Raw genomic sequence first — 24,440 nt, 5'->3', positions numbered from 1 at the left:
CGGTGAAGGTATTGGAAAGGTATACTCAAATTTTTATTTGGCTTTCTGGATTGAATTGATTTCAGAAGTGCACGTAACTTAATTAGTATGCGATTTCCTTTAATTAACTAACTTCAAAGGAAATTCAGCGCATTAAGTTAAGCGATTTAAGAATCCAAACCAGCTTTTAACTATGCCAGAAGATAAACCCCTTTTCTTAATCAAAACATTAAGCCAAATATAATAAAACAACTTAATGCTGATATGCGGTAACTGTCAACAACTTTAGGTTTACTTTTAAAACCCCTCAGATGATTAAAATGAATTATTTAAATTTATTGAGTTAGTCATCAACAAAACTTTAATACTATGTGATCTATATTATAACTATTCTGCTAATAGATTGCAATAATCACTTTAATCAAAAAATTCTTTTACACATATTTCAAATAGTGATTCACTAAAGTTTATTAGAAACCATAATTAATGGAGAACTTTTCTGTCTAACTTGAAAATATGTCATTTCTTAATATTTTTGTTTATTTATCTCAACCTCTAAGAGCATTTGCTCTTCGATTGACTCAGTATCGAATATTTTCCGGTTTTGTTTTATTTTTCGATTTGCCATTCAGCAGAAACCGAAAAACGAAAGATAAAAACACAACTCAGTTCGCCGAGCGTTCGCTCTTAGCCAGATTCCGAGATTGAGGGAGCTGAGCGCAATGTTTCAAGTCGGAGATTTTGAGATTTCGAGAGTTGAAACATTTTCCACCCATTAAGTTTGTTTTTAAGGCGCACGGCGAGAACGGCTCAGTCTCGATTGTCAGCTTGTCGTGAATGGTTTTTTAGCACACACGCGGACCGGGGGCCGAAGCAAAAAGTTCGCGCTTAAGTTATTTAATAACAACAACATCGTTTGCACATACCTTAATATCGCCATATATATATATAAACGACATAGCCCGCCGATCGACGCGTGTGTGTGTGTGTTAATATTCTGTGTTTGCCAGTGTGTGTTTGCCATTGTTGCCAGGGGTGGGAAGCGGGAGCTGATCTGACTGATTTGTTATTTTTGCATAAATCAATTTTGAGAGCGCGCGCCATCGATTTCCGTGCGCTGATCTGTTCTAGATGATGTCGCATGCGCGGCCGGATCGAGTTTGTCGCTTAAGTCTTTCGTTTGCCAACTGAGAGCGCTAGCATATTTCGCACGCCCATGGCTCTGACCAATTTCTCGCTGCCCTTCGGTGCCCTGGGCCAGCCCTGGGGAGTCACCATAGCCCCCCTGCATCCAATCCACCAGTTGGCCAGCAACACAAATAATCTGCTCTACTCGCCGGCTGACCATCAGCAGCAGACTCCCGCGGAGGCAGCCGCCGATCCGGAGTACTTCAAGAACAATCCCTATGCGCCGCCGCAATCGGGTGGTTATCAATATCAAAATACCGCTGGACGACGCAAGCAGAGCAACGCCTACTTGCCACCGACAGCGCCGAATGCTGTCCGGAACTCCGTTTACCACATCCAGCAGGTACAGCAGACGCAGCAGCAGCAAACCCAGCAACAGCACCAGCAGCAGGATCAGCTTGAAAACAGCGTGTCCTTCCAAAGCACCAGTTCCAGGTCAAGTTCGAGCAGCACCACGGGCCAAAGTTCCATCCAGCTGACACAGACTCATGCGAGTGGCCGGGGTCCGGCGGAGGGTTCGTACTCCCGATATCCCGGACAGCAAGCACAGCCGCCGCAGCAGCAGCAACCGCAACAGAAGCAATATTTCAATGCACATGGCAGTGCCAGTGCCACATTTACTAAGAACAGCGGCAGCTTTAGTATTACCAGCTTTGGCAGCAGGCAACAGCAGCAGCAGCCACCGCAGCCGCAACAACCACCGCCATCGCAACAGCAGCAACCACCACCTGCACCACCGCCCCAAAGGTCCAGGCAGGCCAAGCCGGAGGCTCAACCAGCCCAGACATATGGAGTTGCCCCGCCGGAGAATTATCCGGAACGAGCACCAGGATTCACACGGGTTCAGGCTGGTCAGGGATCCAGGACTCAGGTACACGCCGTTCTAGACTACGACGTGGAGGAGGGCGAGGAGGATGAGGAGGAGGACGGGGAGGAGGAAGGGCAGTTTTACGAAGGACAAGAGAATGGTGAGTACTCAACAGGACGTTTTACTATAAAGCATACAGCAAAACAAATTAAGAAATTAGAATTTAGAAGAATGAAGTTAGATTTATAATTCGTTATTTATTTATTTTGCTTTATTAAATTTAAGATTAATATCATTACACGCAAGCTAAGGACCATTTCATGATTTCACAGCACAGGAACTGAGTTATTTTAAAAATTCTATATGCCAACTTGTTAACCAAGAAAATGTTTTAAATGGAATACCATGGGGGAACTACCCCACGAATAAGTGACTCAAGCAGACGTTAATTAAATGTATTTAATTGCATAATAAATGCAGCAACAAGTGTGACAGTATGATCTATGTAGAACTTTGGTTGAAGAGTCAGAGAATCACTTCCTTATTCATCCAAAAGAAATTCCCGAGATTTACTCGTATCACTCTACTAAGTACATTCCAGTTCGAGTGTTTCCTGATTCACGGAGATGGCAATCTCAACAATTAACAATTAAAAACGAACCAAATGTTGGTGGCTTAAATTGTTTGCTTTTTTGTCAAGACATATGTATAGTGTGAATTTGGAGCATGTATGTAGATTCACAGAGATAAGCGGCATAGAGTCCCACGTTTGCACACGATTCGAAAGACGGGCGCTGAAAGTCATGTTAATTTCTGTGGTTTCGCCTGCTACTTGTTTTTGTGTATCTTTCCAATTGAGAGCAACTTCTGCACAAGATCGCCGATCAACTATAACAAATAACAAACCTGTGGGGTAAACAGCGCACAAGCAGCGAGCGGAGACAAGGTCAAAGGTCTACAAACCGATCGGCAAGGTCACTTTCAAGACAGTAATGGCCAGTGTTTGACTTTTATAGCAACTAACAGGCTGGCACGCATCACGATTTATGTTGTGCCGGGGTGTATCTGTATCTAAGACCGCCTATCCAACGGCTCAAGTATCTACGTATCTTCGTATCTGAATCTGCTGCCCTTGTTGTCCTCTTGGAAAACTGTCAGCGGCGCTTCACTTTTTCGGATGTTTCACTTTCGGTCTAGCTTGTGGCGCCTCTTTGTTTCTGCCTCTCCATCTCCATCTCAATCTGAATCTCAATCTGCGAGTTGTCGAGGCATTAGCCAGCCAGCAACCTGCCAGACTTGAGACCTCAAGTACTCAACTCGGTTACGGGGCTATTATGCAAGAAGTCGCGTTTCAATCTCCCGAAATGAGGGGCAAGGGGCCGAGCTCATGAACCAGCTCTCATATGAAGACGTGCGCACGCAAGACCAAAACTCAGATACTAGTTTGGGTCGCTCGATGTCTTGGTGCGGCAGTCAAGTACTCAACACTGGGTTTTCACCTTTGTGCAGGCAGAAAAATATCATAAAAGATGCGATCTCAACCAAAGATCAGTGCACAGAAACAAAGAATCTATTTCACAACCTGCCAAAGAATATCTCATTAGCTGAAAGTGACATGAGATCTGAACACTGCGAGAAAAAAGTAAAGAAAGCAAGATAAACGTCATAACATATTAAGTAGGATATTTCTTAAATATTAATTTAAATCTGTCAAATTTGTTTGGTAATACATTTTTCCGGTGAGAGCTATAAATTACCGAATTAATAGCAAAATTATGGCATAATAATAAGGTACCATAATGAAGAAACTACTGGTCTAGAACCCTTCATTTCCATCAGATTTGGTTTTAGTAACATTTTGAGGAAATAAGTTTTTGCACTGTATGCTCCCTTTTTCGCATTCTGCAACCCGTTTTGCATCCTGCAGTATGGCTATAAAAGGGAAAGTTTCTGTCTGCGCCCAGATCCGGATCTGGGCATTACAAATGCCAGGCAGACATGAAATTTATACATGCAAGTGTCAACTGCAGTGCGATTTGTATGCAGACACCGAGTGCACTTGCAGTTGCAATGGCAGCTCTTTTTGGGTTTAACCGGGCTGATTAATGCAGTGACAACGGCCACGGATACAGCAATTCCGCCGTCCTTGCCATGAATCACCACCGAAACAGCAGCCATTTAAAAGCACTCCAATTTCCATTTTCACTTAATTTTCGAATCCATTTACATTCCGTTCACAGATAAGTCGAATAACAATCAGATGCCCACAGTGACGCCCATCCAGGGACCGATTTACTTGAAGAACGGGACGGTGCCAGTGGTGCCGCTCTTCTCCTATCCGAAACTCAACAACGGATCGTTCCTACAGATTCCGGTAAGTATGAAGGAACGAATCGATAGGTTCGCCGGCACGAGGTTCTAAGCACGCGCGCACTTTAATTGACACACTGCGGAAAATATAGATCGATCAAAAAAAAGTAGGAGCTAAAAATCACTTATGAGTAAGGAGCAGGCATCACCAATTCTTCCCATTTCTATTTATATTAAAAATAAATAAAAATTTGAATTGATCTCCGAGTGAGTTCTAGTTTTCCTGATTTCCCACAGTGTACTCTCGATATCGATCGAGTTTGTTCATTTGCGGAAATAACTTTGACGATTTTGTGTTTCATTTCGGTTTTATTTTCCTTTTTTTTTTGTTTTTTGCGCACGAAGGTCGTGCGAGTTCGTTTCATTAAGAGGTGTGATGATGTTGATGACGACGAAAGAAGAGAGAGATTGATATTGAAAATCGGCGCATGGCGACCCGAGTAAGCTTAATCCCAAAATCCAACTCTAAACTGCACCGCCCGCCACGGCAACACCCTTCTTATCTTCTTATTTTCGAATATAAAACGAACTTTTATGTTTATGACTTACTTGAGTCATTTTCACACCCCGGCCATAATTTCTTATGGTCGCCATTCCAATTTGAGGCTCGGTACTCAATTGCCGTCTTCAATGCTAAATAGTTAATACTTATCGCCCGGACTGACCATAGTATATCTCTGGTTAATTTAGATCTGGTGGACGGCTTTGTCGGTGGCTTTGGGACTGGATGTGCGCGGCGATGTCATCAAGGGAGTGCCGTGCATCAAGCGATATCATCAACTGTTCTGCCCCACGGCCGGCAATAGTTATCCCATGTAAGTAACCATTGTTCTCTATATTTGGGCTACGGGAAATCCCCAGTGGAAATGGTATATTGGTATTTCCCTTGGAACAGTCGTATAACTTTGTTGCGACTACATTCTCTTGATTAAGTCAAGGATGTTTGCGTTTCTGTGGTTTTCTTCTACCAGTCTTTTTTCGCCAAGAAACTGATCTGAATCACATTTAATCCGGATGACTGTTCTAAAGTGACATAGTTAACGGTTCTCATTAGCATAGGCACGTAAAATTACCATGAATTTCATCACTAGGCTTAAAGCAAAGTTAAAAAGTGTGACATTCATTCCAAAGTTCATTAACATTGGATCCCAACATTTGGCGCTAAGAAGATATTAATTTATTTTAATTGATAATATCATTTTCTTAATTAAAGTTAAATTTTAATTACTATTTACCGTGGGTTTTGACCTCATTTCATCTGCTTTACGGACCCTCTCAAATCAATTAATTTTTTCCAAATGAGTATTTATGATCAATCGTTTTAGTGAATCACCTGATTTGGCAAAGTATTTTGTATTTTAATTTTATATACGGTGACTTCCTTTGTAATTATAAAAATAAATATAATTAAATAAGTAATTTTACGGCGTACACCTGGAAGAAATATATAAAATGAAGTTCTTTTGAATACATAATACATTATTTTGAACAAAGCTAAACTAGCTTCTTATTTTTAGTGACAAGATTGAACGTTTCATAGACGACAACAAGGCCCTGATGCGACGGATGTACGGCGACTTTGAGATGAACATGGAGGGTCCTGGCGGAGGAGGTGGCAGACAACAAGGCAAGGTGCGAAAGCGTCGCTTCATAGACGAGCCGGATATATTCATACCCCCGGGAGCATTTGCTGCCAATGCCGGGGAGACCGTCGAAGCCGGAGATAGTTACTTTGGCCAACTCCGGAAAAAGCGCCAAGCTGCCGCCGGAGGAAGTCGAAATAGAGGCGGATCTGCCGGAGGAAGTGGCAACGGGAACACGAATGCCAATAGGCAACCGGGAAATAAGAATGGTAGTTCGGGCACTGGAAGACTCGATGCCTGCGAGTCGAAGATTGAAATTGTCACACCGTACTGGGCATCGAACTCCGCGGGTAAGATCAGAGCCATCGTAAATACTCAGCATTTCGAGCAGGCGATTCACCAGGAGGTTTGCAGGTTAGTACACTGTTAACTAAATAGTTAACAAGACAAATACTGAAATGATTTTTTGTTTGCTTTTTTAGCAATACCCAAACTCCAAGATGTGAGGGCGAGTGTGGATGCGAGCAGAAATACAAATGGCATAGATTACTCGCCTACGATCCTGATAACGATTGCAAGGGCATTTTTATGGATTGGTTCCTGTTTCCTTCGTGCTGTGTCTGTAGATGTAATCCCTAGATTACCTGACTCTGAGCAATTAATAAATAAACAATTGATAAATGTAATTGAGACAAGTAATTGTAGGTAGAATGCCACTGAATGTATTTTAGTTGTTGTTAAGTAGACCTTACGTAAGCCCTAATCGGTAGCTCTAGTTAAGAACAATTCTACACATAGTTAAGATTTTATCCGAGCCATATGTATATCTCCACTATTCTCTATATCCCCTCCATCAACATGCGATATTACTCAGCCCCCATTTTTGTTGTACGGTAATTGTAAACGTAATTGTAAAACGATTCAAATGAATAAAGTCTATGCAAATATTAAATATGAAATTTGGGACTGGGAACAGTGTATTATAGCATTTCAATTAGCACATAGTCTAGAATATCACGCGTGCATCTAAGGTATTAGCTTGGGATAACTAATTTGGCAGCCCTGTTTGGCGATATACAAAATTGCTAAGATAAATCTTTGTTTTCTATTTCACTTTAAATTATTTAAAAATGCTCAAGGCAAAGTCCATTAGAATTACTTTTAAGAGAAGGAATTTTATCTATTAAAAACATCCACCCATATTCCTTATTCGAAAATCATGTTACTTAAATTTTAAGCAAGGTCAATATTCCTTGTGTTTCTTAAATAATGTTTCATAAAAGGACATAAAAACAACACAAAGTTACTTAAATTATAGACTTGCTTAATAAATGGTTGACAGAATGTAAAGCAATAAAGTCGGTAACAATTACCTTAATCTAGCTATGAAACAAAATGTGGTGGAAACAATGTCAGGTGGTCAGTTAAATAATGATTTATTATATTGCCATAAGACCGAAGGGGAAACCCCAAAACAATTATTGACTGTTTGATAAATTCCAACAATAGAGTTGCTAAAATTGGAATGCTTCAGTTAAGTCAGAGTGTATGCAAAAAGAAATAATTTTAAAAATAAAAAGTTATTTTGCATCGGCCGGGAATCGAACCCGGGCCGCCCGCGTGGCAGGCGAGCATTCTACCACTGAACCACCGATGCTTGTTGACTTCATATACTCAAAGCCCCACTATTTACGTCATATTTCGATGAGCTCAAAGTAGAGCTTTCGAGAGCTTTCAGCCTAGGGCAAGTCAAAGTAAATTTCATTTAATACGCTCAGTCGGAAGTCATGAGTTCAATTCCCGCATAGGGTGAATTGATTATTTCATATTTTGAGTAATTGTTTTTCCTTTTTTTTCGGATTTTATAACACACCCAAAACGCAATGGGCATCCACAATTTGCTCGCTTTCATAAAGCGTTTACATGCGAAGGCCCATAAATTAACCAGCAGCTGAGTGGTGGCGGAGGGTGGGTATGAATGAGCATATTGCTACTAGTATTCCTCATCCAGTCGGGGTCGTAAAAACCCTTGCCCTGCCCGCAACTGGCCCACTTCCCATGCCCGTCACGTATTCAATCACAGCAATGGCTACACAAAACTGCGCTATATCAAAAATTTCGGTCTATCGGTCGTGCGTGGTATACAAATGGTCCATTTCACCGACACCACACCACAGATAGCCATAGCCAGCCGCACATTTCCCAGCAGCGCGGAGGAAGACCATAACAATTGAGTGCTGGGCTCCAGTTAACGTTAACCAAAGTCGTAGCCCCGAGGACTGGGGCATTTATTGACGCCCGCAATGTCAACAATTGCAGCCATGACGACGGCAATCCCGAACAGCAACTACTAACAGCAACAGTGCGGTTATAAAGTTTTTGAACTTAGAGATACCCTGTAATCAAATATCAAAATACTGCAATATCTGAAATCTTAAACTGTATGTTTACATTCTGTATAATGATTATACCAGACAGATTTCTGGTATATAGAAAACCGATGCTTATCAATGAAAAATTGTTTTGTACGCATGGCAATTGTTATTTCGAATTTAAATATTATCTTGGACATTTCAATTTAATACCAGGCGAAGTATTTATTTCAGTTCCTCCTATATACCCACTGGCTGCATCAACACCCACTACCGCGATGACTAGAACAACCCACTAAAACCCGCAGCAGCTTAACCATGAAAGTTGGCCAAGCGAAACCATTTCGCCAGATGAAGCTGGCTGTTCGGGATGCTGGTATGGCGGGTTTTTTTGGGCGTGCTGGGCGTATACGTATTATGATGATGACGCCCGAGAACAGGACAATAGAAATGCGAGGCCACACAAACACGGTCGCGCACAGCCACAGCCACATGTAAACGAGTGTGTGGTGACAATGATATGGATAGGATGTTGTTGTTTGGTACTTTCGTTGGCTTTTCCCGACGCTGCGCGCGCACTAAAAGTGAAATGGGAAAAGAGCTCGGCTTCGGAGACAGGACAAACCAAAGGCTAATTCGAATTCCCCATAGGGGCGTAGCGCATTCGTAGGGCGGAATATCCGGGCCGTGGTCGAAGGCGACGGCGGCGTCCTGGCGTCATCTCCAAATCTCGGCCAGCGCCAGCAATTTTGGCTATAAATACAAATGTCGGCACGCAGCTTGGCTTAAACTTACATTGTTATCCTAGTTCACAACATCGCTCGGGGTCTCCTCAACTTCGCCGAACAAAACACATTCGCTACGTGACGTTGTTAGGACGGAATCCTCATCCACCCACTCGCGCCAGGACAACTCCGTAACTTGAAACTCCAACGAAAAACACAAACCGTGAGTCACAGCGGGCTGCAGGTGCAGATGTACCAGTTGCCTTCGCTTCTGGTTTCAGTGTCAGTGCCATAATCATAAATTTCGAGCATTGTGTAATCCTCTTTCGATTGGGTAAACAAACCAAGTGGCTCCGCTGCAGTTTTATTATTACTGCGCAGTCAAGAAAACGCGAATTACATTTAAATTGAATTTTTCGGAGGCGCCACTTGAAGAGAAATATACGCGAAAAGGGAAATACAAAGATGTTAAAGTTGTAGAACGAGACTCTAAAAGTTGCACCCAAATATTTATAAGTTTCATCGTTTCATTTGATTGTGAAATATAAAAAAGTTCCAGAATTTAAACAAATCTAGACTTATTCCCAACTAACAGTCTGCAAATTGATCCGAATAACACAAGACAAACTTATCAAATTAATAATAGATTCCCGAGAGATAAGCTTCAGATGCATGCTTTCAAGATTTATGAGTAAATTAATAGGAATCCCAGTGGATGACTCTCCTTCAGTCATCGGAAATAAATTATCTGTGACTCGATTCCCTGCAATCTGTGAGTCTGTGCGATGCATTTCTGGTTTGTTTTTATTCCCACTGCGACCCCACCTTAAAAGCCATCAGCATTGCCATGCCAATTACACATCCTGCAATTGTCTTCGTCTTTCTTGCACTGCTGCAAGGGGTTCACACACTTGCCTCTCTCTCCTTGCAGCCCGGTGCCACGCCCCCCAACCAGGACAACAATGGGAGTGCCACGGAGGCAGGGAACTGGAATTGGCTGTGGAAGTGGACACAGGTGGCTCTTGGTTTGGATGACGGTGCTGCTCCTGGTCGTCCCGCCGCATCTGGTCGACGGCCGTTACCTGCCGACAAGGTCGCATGGCGACGATTTGGACAAGTTGCGTGAACTGATGCTGCAGGTGAGCAAGTCTACACTGAGCGAAAGTTTTGGTGCATCTGTAAATAGTTTGGCGAGGAAATTAAGGAGTTTTGAGGTGCATTAAAATTAAAACAAGCCCTAGATATTTTACAAATATTAACACTAAATACTTTAGAAGATATCTATCATAATATTCAGGTAAACAAATGTATTCGTATACCAAGGACATACAAAATATACATTTATTTTCAATTAAAAGCAACTCGGAAATGTATTAAGTAATCAATTTTTAAGCACACATCTAATTGAATTAAGTTTGTAAATATGTTTTAGATAAATTGCATAGTGTTTCTCATAAATATTTGTGTACATAATTACTGCTAAATGGTCCATGCCTTAATTAATGGAGTGCTGAATTATGCTGTTATCATTTCACATTTATCATTGACGCTTTAATGGATCGCCAGCTGAAAATGATCCATTATTGACCATTTCTTCAGTGTATCTGAGTGAGTGTGCGATGGGTATCTTCACTTCAGCCGAGTTTTGTGCATTGGCATTTTTGGTGCGCTGTCAATATAATTAACTAAATGAAAAGAGAGCCAAAGCGTGGTATTAAGTTGCAATTATGTCGCCAATTATTGAGGTTTTATTTTCGACGTGTTTTTGTTTTCGTGCGTTTCTACCTTTTGGTTTTTTTTTTTTACTCTTTTGGATTTTGGTGTTTTGTTTTTGGTCACTTATGGCGTGGAGTAGAGTGGTATTAAATGGAATGGAATGGAGGTTACGTCATAGTCTCGGATATAAGGTTACACAGGTCCCTCGGCCACGGCCCCAATCATTCCACCGAAGATTCCTGCTAACCGCACCACCTCTCTTTTTCTCTTTCTTGTTCCAATCTCCTGGCGCTGCGGTTTCTTGTGCGTCTGCAAACCATTTCAGAAATATTTTTTACATATTTCGCAAGCGTTTCTTCTTTTTCCCCCTCCATCCACGGAGGAGCCTGCTCGGCTACAATCGCCAACTTGGCCAACACTTGCATGCCGGGCACCTCATCTTTTGCACAATTTTTGATTCGCCGCCACCGCGGCAGTTGTTGTTACTTTATGTGTGCGTCTGCAGTTTTTTTTTTCGGCACAGTTTCCTGTTCTTTTTCGCAACCAAGACACAAAAATGCGGCTCAGCTAGGAGGGTAGGAGAATCGAGGGACCAGGGAAACGGGGGTCACCAGGGGATTCGGCGAGGAAGCCCCACTTAGCTGCCTTTGGATGTGCACAAATCCAATGCAGCTGCAAGTCAGCGCGACTTTAGCCTACAAAATGCCTAAATGCAACTGTTTGTCTACCAACGAATTGAGTATCTGTAGCAGACAGCTTCGGCACTGAAAAAAAAAAAAAATATTAATACATAACCAATAAGCTATTATATATATTATGCTGTATTATTATCGAATATACATATTTGGTGCCAAAATGTGGGATGTTAGCCATACATTTAACACTCCCCATTAATAGACAGTCTATGACAGCGCAAATTTAATGTTTCAATGAAGATTGATCAAGAATTTCCGGTCCAGGCTTCTACGCAGAATTTTCCCTGAATGTATGGACATTCATGGCTCTCAACCCCTTTGCAGACTCTTTTCTGAGTCACGGTCCCTGCAAATCGATAAGTCGCTGACGTCGTCGCGCAGACAAAGACCAAAAACCAAAGACCAAGGAGACCAAGAGAAGACCATGTTTGGACAAAAAGCCGAGCAGAAAAATAAAGCATGGCAAAAAGTATGAGACCGAGCGAAAAGAAAAGGGAAATCAAATGTCAAATAGCAAATAATGACGGTGACGTGGTCGCATTGCCGCTGATGAAGGTTGACTTGACTACGTCACTCTGAAGACAGGCGGCAGTTGGGGGGTAAAAAACAAGCAGAATGCGAAATGAAAACACTTGACACACAATAATGCATTGAACCTGAGTAGCTGCTAGAAGCTAAAGAAGCTGAGAGCAACAGCAGCATTAGGGACATGAGACAACATAACTTGGCCTTTAGCTTATTGCCTTCCACAGGATGGATGTCAACAGGACGACACGACATCCATCCACATCCCCTCGAATCTCCCTGGGCTTTTGGACCGAGATGACAATGGAGATGGACGGAATTCCCAGAAGCAATTTGTGTTATAGAGAATGTGGAAAATGACAATTTCATAATGCTCTTGACTTATTAGAGATATATTGGATTATAATTGTGTCGACTCAGGGGTTGCAAAATGGTACGTGGGTAAACTTTATAATTGGTTAAGGGGCCTCAAACTAATTTGAGGATGAACTTGAGCTTTTGATTCAATGTTAATTTAATGAAGAGATGAGTGGGGTCTTAAACGTAATCCATTAGGCAGACAATTTAATGCGGTCAGAATAGATCTCAAAGTGGCTAAAATTCATTTACTTGGTTAAGCTTCTTAACGAAATTGGATTTAAATGTTATTTGCAGCATTTTGTGAATTCTATTGGTTGTATATTTTTAACAAATTAAACGTTCACATTATATTTCTACTTTCTTACCAATTCACCATTCTTTAACAACTATCCATAAACTTTATATGAAATATGTGCCATATTTTATAGAAGTTTTCGACCTCCCCCAATCACAACATTATGTCCAACTGATGGCAATTATTTCCAACATTCGTTTTCCACTTGCCACAAATGTCTTAGCCAACAAATCCCACAACTCATCAAGTGGCCCATTCCACAGAGCAGAAATTGCCGAACCCAAAACAAACCATCTTCAACACCCAGAGATTCCCCCTCGCATAAAATCCAGTCGAAACGCAGCTGTTTATTTATAAAGTATCTGCCAACTCCCTTTCCAATCGGCAAAATCCGAATCCTGGTCGCAAGAGGGAAAGAGATCGATTCATGGAAATAGACAAAGATAGCAGGAAAAAGGCAGAGGGATGCCAAATAAAATCACATAACTTTTCACTTAACGACAACTCTCAAATTAAACTGTCCAAAGAGGCCTTAATGAAAAGAAGGGACATGAACCCAGCTGACACCACCCCTCAACCCCTGGAAAACTCAACCTTCCCCCTGTTAGCCAGATGCAATGCGATAACAATCCCAGAGTCATCATCGCTTTCCTGTAGACCTCCAGACCATTAATGCCATTTAAGTCAAGGAAAGCGAAAGGAGGGAAATATTGCAAACTGTCCGAAAATATAAACAAAATACTGTCTTTTTTCTTCTCTTTCAAAATTAGCAATAAAATAATTACTTGGCGCGAAATTGTTTTAGGTTTTTCGCTTAATCTGCTGTTGTTAGTGTTTGTTCACACATCATCACCAGTCTTGGCCAAAAAAAGAAGACAAAAGCTCAGCTCCAAAGGGGCAAAAGCGACAGGGCTTACAGTGGTAGCCAGAAAAGAGGTTGGCGGCTGATAATTACACGACAATACCCCCCATTAACACATATTCAGCTCATCAGTGCTCACAGCAGCAGAGATGAGGAGCCAAAAGTTGGTAGCCAAGTTGAGCTGCTCCAAGACTGGTTAACCCATTTTGGCTGCAAGTGACGCGAACTCGATAGATTCTTCGAATTTTTTAGATATCTCAGTTGCCTTGAATGGGTGATGGTAACACATAGGATTTTAAATGTTTCCATTTTAAAGAAGCTATTAAAGTGGAGTTAATTGGTCAAGATAAGTGACTTTTGCACACTCCAAGTGGTAACACTTTAAACTAGTATTCAGCATATTTAATTTGTTTAAAACTTAAATAGTTAACTTTACGAAACCAGTGGGTTAATCCATGCAAACAACAGAAGCAGGCCGCCTGGTCGTTACAGATAAAGTTCATTCGATTTAATGATGCGCCAAAAAGAAAAATTAAAATTAACAAAAAAGACGAAGATAGCGAAAAATGTGTGACGAACTTCCCACGTTGGATAAATAAGATTTCAACAGATTTCTGAAATAACTGACTCCATCATCACAAGGCGGCGGGGGGTCGAGTCGTGTTAACAACAGCAACTATACGATAATTATAACAACCATAACAACAGCTCGGAGTTTAAATCTTTCTCTGCCCGTCTTGCGTTTTGTGTTTGCAGATTTTGGAGTTGAGCAATGAGGACCCACAACAGCAGCAGCAGCAGCAGCAGCAACACCCACAGCTGCGTCTCCGCAATGAGGCCACCGGTGGCAGCAGCAGCAGCAGCAACATCAACAATCCACGCGTGTCCAACGGCAACTCGAATGCCGCCTGGCTGCAGAAGCTGAGTGCCATGGGTGCCCTGGACGAGTTGGGCGGAGATGGAGCCCGGTTCAATCCCAACTATGGGCGTTATTAAGCCATCTGGGCCGGGAACACCTGACGACAACAGCCACCACGACTATGGACACGGAAACTAGGGGAAGGGGGGAAGCCATGTTGCGAGCGAAAATGTTCTGGGTCCGAAAAAGGGGATACTAGTGTCGGAAATGTTCACAGGATTAAAATCCAATTGAAACGAAAGCAAAGTGCGTGAAAATGGACAAATAAATGGAGCAAAGGATTGTCCTGGAAATCGCTTTGAAGTACTTTGAACGAGCTTGTGCCATTTTGGAATGTTGTGAAGGACACTTTGGAAAATCACTTTCAAATGCTTGAGACCTTTTATAAAATTATATTAGCGGACCCTTTTGATTCCTGCATATGCAAAACCTACTCACAAATGTTAATTTGATTATACTCCCTTTAAAGTAATTTATTAGTATTTATTGCAAAAAACTTGTCTATTTCTTTACGCAAGCTCCTTGCCAAAGAATGTGTTAATTTGGGTTCCTTAAAAATATACAAAGTCCAATAATATTTTTCATAACAAAAGAAATATTTGCAAAGTTTTTTGCCAAGCATTAGTATACCATTCCAAAAGTTTAAACATGGTTTTCCCTCTGCCCCGAACTGAATTACACTTACTGGTTTAAAACGATAAACAGAGGATAAATTCAGAATTGAAATGAAACTGGAAAACTTAAAAGGACAAAAACAGTTCCTATGCTAGAACAATAATTTTTAAAATCCTTTGGGTAAGCCCGAAGTGTAAAATGTACCTATATGTATGTACCTATGTGTTGTAGAGCAACCCCGTCCCTCTGAAAAAGAAAAACTCTGAAAAAAAAACCCTTAATGGTGTAGACTAAGTGCGGATTTTCAACTTCTTTTTGCGCGGTCAAACAAGAGATAAAAAAAAATTAAAAGTGCGATAAAATTGTAAATATTTTACCCCGAAAACTTCCACAACCGCCCCACGAACAATAATAACTGGAGTTTTAATGGGCCCCAAGGCTGGCCAGGCATATGAAGATATATTGTAAAACGTATTGTGTATTTATAAATTATACTACTCTCAACTAACCTCCACTAGATGGCCTCCGCTGGAAGATGGGCCCAAGTTTAATGCGATTTCGGTTGAGACTTTATGGCCAGCAACGTGTCGAGGGAGATACATATATATGTACTTATACACACTACTTAATTCGTACCCATATATAAATGTACATTTAATTGTTGTTAACTTACGTTATCTTTATTACTTATGACTCGCCGCAGAAGCAACAATAAAAGAAATCATTTTCAATGCAACATCCCTCCTCTCTCAACTAGATCTCTGGCCACCGATACAGTGAAGCCTGTTGCGTAACCCACGCACAGTGTAACGCAACCCTACAACGGTCTCAGATTTAGATTCAGATTCGGATTCGGATTCATCTCATCTTTTGGGCTGCTCAGATACTCGTGCATTTCACATCCAACTGCTTGAGGGCGCCGCCATCCGAAAGATTCCCATCTATCTCAATTTACTTTCACGTGCTTCAAGTGCAACTCTCGACAAATTAAACGGCGCAAAGTGGCACCCACCACCAGAAAGACACATCGCATCTCCCGAACCCAAAAACCCCAATCCAATACAATTAAATACAATCCAATACGCCATTCCGAACCCATTCCCAATGTCAGTTCGAAGCCGTTAAGTACTTTTTACCCGCCAAGTGCCGTTTCTCGTTTTGTAAACGAAATTATAATTGTTTTCCCGCTTGTTTTTTGTTTTTTTATGTTAATATAATATCATTTAAATGGTTCCGTCTGCCTTTGTTTTTGCCTGTTACATAAAGTCACAAGAGATACAATATAATAATTAGTATCTGTGCACGCCGAGGTGTAGATGGCAGCCAGTTGGTAGCTGACTCTTAAATGGTATACCTACATATGTATGTTTTGGGGGGGAGATTTGGGGAACTGTGTTACTCGGTTGAGGCCACGGAGAAAGCAGAAAGATGAATGGCTGAATGCGACGCTGATTATATGGCTCAGAATCGCTGTGGCATGGCGAATTCATTAAGATCTGGCAATGTGCCATGCATAATTCGCATAATGGCCCGGCCAGCAGAATGTATCCGCCCTATGGGAGGTTTTCCCAGAATGCATAATGTAACTGCGAATTTTCAGTTGGAAAATGACGTAAACAATATCAGCCAGTGCCCAGCCTGTTGTAGCTCATAAAGCGTTCCACAAAATTGATATCACCAAGTATGGTTTCAACAATACATATCCATGTACTTCAAATACTTAAGTAGGGAAAAGTGGGCAATGTATATGCAGGATATATATCTTACATAAAATTGGAATCTTAAATTGATATTATTCTATGTGTATCACATGCATCCCAACAACAGTAGTCATTAAATATTAATTTAACAAGTCACTTATGTCAAATCAAAAATTTATATTTAATATTTGAGATCCCAATTTTTGGTTAGTCTCACAGAAACATTTTTATGTAACTATTTAATTATTCGATTGGCCATACATCCGTGTTCGCCATTAAAACAACTTAATACTTATTTATTTTTCTTTAATTTCAGTTAATTATGAAGTTAATCTTTTACAATCCTTGGTTGAGTTACACAATACCAATAAAGTTGATGCATTAGTTTTAAGCACAATTAATGGTACCATAAATTACTTGAGCTATATTCCAGTTATATACTTTTACATTTCTTTAAAAAATATCTATATTATCTTCTGGCAAATATAATGGGTCAAGGGTGGCCCGAAGCATAAATTGCGCAGATATTTGCACCGGAAAAACTCCAAAAATTGCCCTAGGACGCGGAGTAACCACTGATGAACCTGCACCTGTTCCACCTTAGTGAATTCAGCATATTTTACCGCGACCAACGAATGATGATGATGACGATGGTTTTGAATGTGAAAGATGAGCGTGGAAAATTAAGGAAATGCAATCCGTGGACAGGGGAGCAAGTGCAGCCGCCGAAGATGAACAACAAAATCAACACAACGTGCCATTTGGCTAACGGCATTATAAATGATGCCATCGAGGAAAAGTGACAGTCTCTGTCTCTGTGACTCTCCACTTGAGTCTCTCAACTGTTGCAAGTTGCAGTTGCAATACTGCTGCTGGGTATCTTACTCGGTGCCTGGGTGCCTATGGTCTACGGTGTCGTCCTCCGTTTGGCGCCACTGGTCACTGATTATGCCATTTCAGGAGTGGCCCCAAAATGCGGCCAAGGATCGCTTGCAACCGATGCAAAAATGCTGATTGCCATTTATAGATTATGTGCATAAATCAGGGAAAAAGCTAGCTATTGCTTTGGGGGCTATGAGCCATGGAAAAGTTGCAAAACATTTTGCCAATCATAATTTTATCCATCACTCTTCTCTAACGCAAATTGTCATGGCCGGGGCGTAAATTATTAAATAAGAAAAACAACCCAAAAACAACACTAAAACTTGCCAGAGATAAAAAAAATAACAAATTGAAGAAATTCAAAATATTGCAAAAACAAAAAGACAAGAGGAGAAAAATTAAATAAAATGCCTGTACAGATGGGTCGACCCAACAAGAGCGTGAAGCTCATTATGAAGCTTCGTGGCCAAAACGCGGACAGCAATTACAAAAGCAACATAACCAGTAAAACAATAACAGTAACAATAATAATAACAACAAGCCAGGCCAAGCCAACTCGAGCCAACACACAACACAACCCCAAAGACCGAAAGAAGCTGGCTAACAAAAGGCCGAAAGAGCATGAAGAAATGAAATAAAACCAACACCAGATTCAGTCCCACTCCAGAGCACAAAACAAAGCTTACCCCCATCCCATCTGATCCCAAACCCATGCCATGCCATGCCATACCATACCATACTATACCAACCCATTCCCCAAAACGGCTGGCTAAATGAGAGTGAATCCACATCCATTGAAATTGAAAGTGAATCGTGCCACACGATCCGATCCAGAGTCCAGACTTGGTTACGAGTCCACTGCGATTGGATCCTCCAAATGACCAAAATAACAATTTACACACATTAGCTACATATATATAATAATGCACATATATACATATATTTATATATAAATAACAAAAATCAGAGATTTCAGGAAAAACCTTGTTTTTATTGGCAATCAGTTCGAAGGAGTTGTACTCTGTAGTAAATCTATATAAATGATTTAATTTATTCTTTTAATAGTTAAGCTATTTAAGCTAAGAATGCATTTCGTGAATTGAATTCCCTTTAATGATTGAAGAACAAAAGGCTTGATAAATTCTACAGATATTCTCAGATATTCTTAAATTAAGCAGGAAATCGTTAAAGCTGAGGTTACTGCAAAAAAGGCTCTTATTTCCTTTCCTTGAAAATAATTAACCCTTAAAATAAGCTGCATTCCAGCAGCTAAGTATCTTCAGAAATAACAACCATAAAAAACTATTTGATGGCCTTGCTGCCTCAAGCTTAATTGTACATACATACACTGCACCTTTCAGGTTCCTTATTTTCCCCTTGAAAATAATCCTAGTTGGCCAGAAAAAAAAAACGACCGACCACATGCTCAAAAAACCACGAAAAATAAGTAGTTAATCGAAGGAGGAAAACCAAAAGCCAAGAAATGGTCAGCAGACGTTGCAGTTTCGGTTGGCTTCGCGGTCGCCGTTTGCATCGCTGCCAGGAGCTGCAGCCTCAGTTTGCCCACCAGATCATGACTGGCCAAACTTTGGACTTGGCTTAAACATTTCAATTTCTTCATGGCTACATGCTGCTGCCGCTCTTTGCCAACTGCTCAGCCAACTTGGCCGACTGCTCGGTCGACTGCGGCAGCAGCTGAGGCAGCTGCGGCAGCTGAGGCGGCTGAAGCAGCAGCGGTCTTGATCGTCGTCTTGAATTTTACTTAATTTTTATTTCACGCGCTGCGCCGCTATAAAAGAAACTGCAACAATCGTTGTGGCATGCAGTAAGAGGTTCCGCGTCGAAGCAGCACCACATAGCCAGTAACCAGTAACAGCCAGTAGCACCTAGCCACCTGGAGCAGTGACAAAACCCGAAACGGATATAGCCGAAATAAGCCACCCGAAAATGCAGTCCAGTTGTGTGGTATGATCTTGTGTATCCAAACCGTGATGGACCTCGCTCAATGGTGTGTTCTCCTCCGATCTCGTTCGCAGTTAGTGGTCCTCGTGGCCCTGGCTGCCCTGGTGGCCGCTCGTCCAGAGCCGCCTCGTGACTCGTACAGTGCGCCCCCCTCCAGCAGCTACCAGCCAAGTGGACCCAGCGGAGGCTACGGCGCCCCTGCGCCACAGTACGGACCCCCGCAGCAGGCGCCGGTGATCCACAAGCACGTCTACGTCCATGTCCCTCCACCAGAGCCGGAATACCAGGCACCCAGGTAAGTGGCAGGATCAAGGATCCTTTAAGACATCATATGTGCCGAAGATCTCGAGTAGAATAGGGTTCACGTCCAACTCGAAAATTAAATTCCGATAAAGAATCTATGCATACTCGGTTAAAATTTTTATCATACCTAAAAATTGAAATATACTTAAAATGCTATTTTAGACACATTCAGTTAGATTACAAAACATGCGTATTTAAGAGTTTACGTTAAAGTAAAATGATTTATATTAGCATAGTTTTCACACAGAAAAGAAATCGCACTACACTCACTACACAGTGATCCGGAAAGAATGGAGAATTTTTTCTGATAACTCGTCCAATATGAACGTACATCCTGCGGTTTTTACATTTCATAACGTAATTAGTTATCCCTTAACCATCCCACATTTTTTCGACTTGCGTGATTGGAAGCGGTTACAAACGATCTCGCTTTATTTGTCTTGTTCCACTTAAGATTGGAAAAATATGGGGAAAAAACACATTGTTGTGTTATGAGTATATAATCCACGGCACTTATTCAGATTCTCTCACAATTCATCGGCGTAAACCAGGCAGTGCCGCCAACTCCCAAAGATAATAACTAGACAAATGTTGCAAGAGACAAGCCGGCAATCATCTAATCCAGCTCAGGGCCCTTTTCCACAGCTGTTGCCTCATTTCCAGGGTATTTAGAGGTTCGCTTAAACGGAGGAGGAACATTATTTAATACCCGCGAAAACGAAAGCCATCCAACTTTCCTCTCTTTTCGCTGATACAATGTTTTCTGTCGTCTTCTGTCTGTTTTCAATTGGAGTTGGAAGCGATGTTAATTACCTCGAGAGGGGAATGATATGGCTTTGCAGACCGCCAAACCGTGACTAAAACGTTACCTAAGCTCGCCGCAGCACTTGTACTCTTATATATCTCAGTACCATTTCCAAGCAAATTATCAGACGCAGAGGGACAGGAACTCGATTACCATAGGTAGCTTTATGTAAACCCTCGTCTCGAGGCGGTTGTTGTGACAATCGCTGTCATCGTCACAATAGTCATCGTCTTCATCTGATTAGCAAAACTGACAAGCAGCTGCACTGGGTCCACCATTGTCGGGAGGTCACCATTTTCGGGAGATCACCATTTATGGGCATGCCATTTGCATGCACCTCAAAGAGAAACTCCTTTCTCCCGCATCTCGGAATTTGTTCGTTCAACAAGGCAAGGTTATAGGAAGTGTGGAAAGTCATTCCAGCCTGGCCGTGCATAATTGAAATTTTTTTAATCGGTATGTAAATTTTTACAAGCCGGAAGCCAGAAAAGTTGCGTTATTTGAGGATGGTAACCATCTTACTTTACACATAGAATTCCTAAGGAATTACTTAAATACAGATATAGCAGAACCTTTATTTAAATACATTTTCAAATGTTTTCCCAGGAAACCCCTTTACGTGCCACCTCCGCAGAAGCACTACAAGATCGTGTTCATCAAGGCGCCATCCCCACCTGCACCGACCGCCCCTGTAATCCCGCAGTTCCCACAGAACGAGGAGAAGACTCTGGTGTACGTGCTAGTCAAGAAGCCGGAGGAGCAGCCGGAGATCATTATCCCAACGCCAGCTCCCACCCAACCCAGCAAGCCGGAGGTGTACTTCATCCGCTACAAGACCCAGAAGGAGGAGACCGGACCCTATCCCAACAGTGTGGCGCCTCCAGCGCCCGAGTACGGAGCTCCAGCTGCCCCGCCCGCACCCTCAGCTCCCAGCAGCTCGTATGGGGCACCATCCCACTAGGCGATCCAGTCCAACCCGAATACCGATTTGCTTATCTCAACCCAACTCATGGCAAACTGCATATCTTATGTGTATTGTATTATTTTCTGTTTCAAGGACCTTAACGCGTGACAAAGTTTACCAAGCAACGAATCTCCCCCATCCCCTCTCCATAACCCAGCTCATGGGGGTATTACTCCTATAGATGAGTAATTCTTACCTCTGATGTTGTTTCTACCTGATGTACGAGAAGTATGTTTTCCATCTAGGCTGTTTGTTTCAAATTGTTTGTTTAGTCTTAAGTCTAGGTCTTTAAGCGAACGATGCGTTATACACTCACACAAAACACTCGAAACACTCACTGCGAGCTAGCCTTAGTTATCGATAGAGATATCGATCTTGATACCGATTAACGATATATACGTGGTACACGATTTTCATCACAAACGCATTTTCAAGTAGGCAATTTATTCCAATTTCATATTGCACTTTTCGTACACGATTTGTCATGAAATAGATATGTGCGAAGCACTCGAAAGGCAACAAAAAAATGAAGATTAAAATACTCAAGTATATAATGTTAAAAAACACAAAACATCAATGGCTAAATAAAAGTTTAACGAATTATCTGTACAAGATTTCTTTTTGTATTTTTCACATTGCAAGTCTATATATATATATATATATATCTGTTTACAAAATATTTTGATTAGGCTCGCAAATGTAATTCATATCATTAGTACAAGAATCAACCCACATGGCACCGTTATGTACATTAATGCAATGCTGACCGTCATCATCGTATACTGGCTCCTTAGGCTTCCATTTCAGAAAAGGTGCTCTCTTTCCGGAGGACACAGATATGAATTCGCCCTTTTTAGCCAGATCACTAATGCCAAACCTATATTTGACGCCTTTGGTTAGTTGCGACACGATAGCACTAAAGTCTCCTTCATTTATAATTGAGGCTAGATTTCCTCCCATCTCCTGACATGCGCTCAAGGCACTAGTCCAACTTCGTTTGTCCGTTTCTTCGATGTGCAAATATCTCGATCCGATTCGCTTGAACCTTTTTAATATGCTTATTTGCGAAGTGATATTCTTCAGCGACGTCTTTATACTGGACAATTCTTTATGTAGGACAGATAGTTGACCTTCCATCTTAAGTTCTAGCCTATTGATCCTGTTCTCGATATCCTCCGCAATGATCTTCTTCCACGAATCCGATAGCGATGTGTTCTGGCTCTCAATTTGTTTTTGAATATCCCTCTGATGGCCCTGTATTTCTTGAAACTTTGCCTTGGTTAGGTTATGGTCAAGGTTGCAGGTTTTCCACTGTTCCTGGTGCTCGGCAATGTGATCGATCAGTGGCATCAGCGCTGAGAGGCAGAGTGCCCCGCATTGATTGGGAGGATCCTGCAATCGGCAATCCAAACCATTTATTTCGTCGCATCCTGGAGGTGTTGCTTTTATAACTATTGCGATAGTTCCGTAATATAGGAGAGTTTTCAGCTGGAACATGCTTAGTAAATTGAACCTCTTTAGACGAACGTTTATAATGCACTAAATGTGAATTTCCATGCTTCAGTCCGAACAGCAGCGTAATATTGTTAATAAGAATTTATAGGATATAATATATATTTTTACTGAAAAAAAACATGCTAAATATTTTCAGATTACGATAAAATTTAAAACATAATATAAGCTATAGTGATAACTATGACAATACTTGGATTGAAATTATATATAGAAGCATATCATGTACATATCGTAAACAGTAGTACAGATAAACACTTCTCATTGCATTAAACTTGTAGATTTTACAAACACTGTTGGGAACAGTTATGTTAAATATAGTTCAACCATTTCTTATTTCCATTGCACGTTAATCAACTTAAGATTTAAAATACAACGCCATTGGCGTTGCCACGTTTTGCTCGCCCGCCAGATGGCGCCGCAGCTAGCTTCCAAACTGTACGCAAATGCTTCCCAAACTGTTTATGTCCATTCACCGAACTTGAGCTTTGTTTCGTTTATTTGTTTGCTTTTTATTTCCTTTGGCGCTTGGATTGCATACATTTTGATTTGCTCGATGCGGAAAAACGCTTTAAGCGGAATTTCCCATAAGTTTTCAGATAATTAGTAGCGCAACACCTTAAAGCGGATTGGATTACAGCCGTTTTCCCGCAGCCCCCTTAATAACAATCAGCGGGGTCCACTTTAATTGACACGTTACCGTTGTCCACTTGGTAAAAAAAAACGAAAAATAAAGGTAGAGGTAAATCCGTGCAAACCCCATCCATTCCCTTGCACACATGCTTTTAAACCCGAACACACACTCAACAGCTCCTTCACGAGCCTGCCAAATGTAAGCGAACTTAAAAACACATCGTTTGCATTTGGCCCCCCTGCCCGCCACTCACCCACCCCCATCCACGAACAGCCCCATCATCACCTCACGCCCACTCCGCCCCCTGGAAAAGCCCCCTCTATCAGCAGAAACTCCAAGCGGCACTTAAGTGACGCTCCAGCAGCTCAACTATCACCATGTTCGTATTCCTTTTATTCCAGGTACTCACGCAGAAAAAAGGTATATTGTATTTGTACTATTGCATCTCAGAGGCGGTAAAAGCTATGGATTTTAATCTTTGAATGCCAGCGCCTGCCATTTTAACTCTATTTTTGGGTATAACCAACCAAGGCTTTTAAGTATTTATAAACAAGAATTTGTTATCTATTCATTAAGCTAAGTATAGTTTAGTAATAGTGTTTGAAAATATTTAACAATGAGACCATACTTTTGAGATTTTTTTGTTTTCAAAAAAACGTAAAAAAT

General features: G+C 41.4%; 4 protein-coding genes, 1 long non-coding RNA gene and 1 other non-coding gene across 6 annotated transcripts; 3 read left to right on the top strand and 3 right to left on the bottom strand.

Moving 5' to 3' along the window:
* The first annotated feature begins 666 nt into the window (after positions 1–666).
* On the top strand, positions 667–6,880 carry LOC6731409 (protein spaetzle 3). Its single transcript, XM_002078525.4, has 5 exons — positions 667–2,135; positions 4,216–4,349; positions 5,036–5,160; positions 5,863–6,342; positions 6,411–6,880. Exons 1-5 carry the CDS (start codon positions 1,196–1,198, stop codon positions 6,565–6,567), a joined length of 1,836 nt encoding a protein of 611 aa, XP_002078561.1. The 5' UTR covers positions 667–1,195; the 3' UTR covers positions 6,568–6,880.
* Positions 6,881–7,514: 634 nt separating this feature from the next.
* Positions 7,515–7,585, bottom strand: Trnag-gcc. Its single transcript has one exon. It is a non-coding gene; the product is annotated as a tRNA-Gly (tRNA).
* A 1,401-nt stretch (positions 7,586–8,986) lies between these two features.
* On the top strand, positions 8,987–15,748 carry LOC6731407. Its single transcript, XM_016178714.3, has 3 exons — positions 8,987–9,248; positions 9,957–10,164; positions 14,235–15,748. The coding sequence occupies exons 2-3, from the start codon at positions 9,988–9,990 to the stop codon at positions 14,472–14,474; spliced, it is 417 nt and encodes a 138-aa protein (XP_016024025.1). The 5' UTR covers positions 8,987–9,248; positions 9,957–9,987; the 3' UTR covers positions 14,475–15,748.
* Positions 15,066–16,629, bottom strand: LOC27207887. The gene is made up of 2 exons (XR_001600617.3): positions 16,371–16,629; positions 15,066–16,265 (listed from the first exon to the last, which is right to left on the bottom strand). It is a non-coding gene; the product is annotated as an uncharacterized LOC27207887 (long non-coding RNA).
* Positions 16,630–19,393: 2,764 nt separating this feature from the next.
* Positions 19,394–22,237, top strand: LOC6731406 (extensin). Its single transcript, XM_002078523.4, has 3 exons — positions 19,394–19,559; positions 19,631–19,851; positions 21,271–22,237. Exons 1-3 carry the CDS (start codon positions 19,542–19,544, stop codon positions 21,623–21,625), a joined length of 594 nt encoding a protein of 197 aa, XP_002078559.1. The 5' UTR covers positions 19,394–19,541; the 3' UTR covers positions 21,626–22,237.
* LOC6731405 (accessory gland protein Acp29AB) lies at positions 21,715–23,187 on the bottom strand. The gene has a single exon (XM_002078522.4). The coding sequence runs from the start codon at positions 23,123–23,125 to the stop codon at positions 22,298–22,300; it is 828 nt and encodes a 275-aa protein (XP_002078558.1). The 5' UTR covers positions 23,126–23,187; the 3' UTR covers positions 21,715–22,297.
* Positions 23,188–24,440: the final 1,253 nt, after the last annotated feature.

The sequence above is a fragment of the Drosophila simulans genome, chromosome 2L, assembly GCF_016746395.2.
Source record: "Drosophila simulans strain w501 chromosome 2L, Prin_Dsim_3.1, whole genome shotgun sequence".
Lineage (NCBI taxonomy): Eukaryota > Metazoa > Arthropoda > Insecta > Diptera > Drosophilidae > Drosophila > Drosophila simulans.
This window is presented reverse-complemented; position numbering and strand designations above follow the sequence as displayed.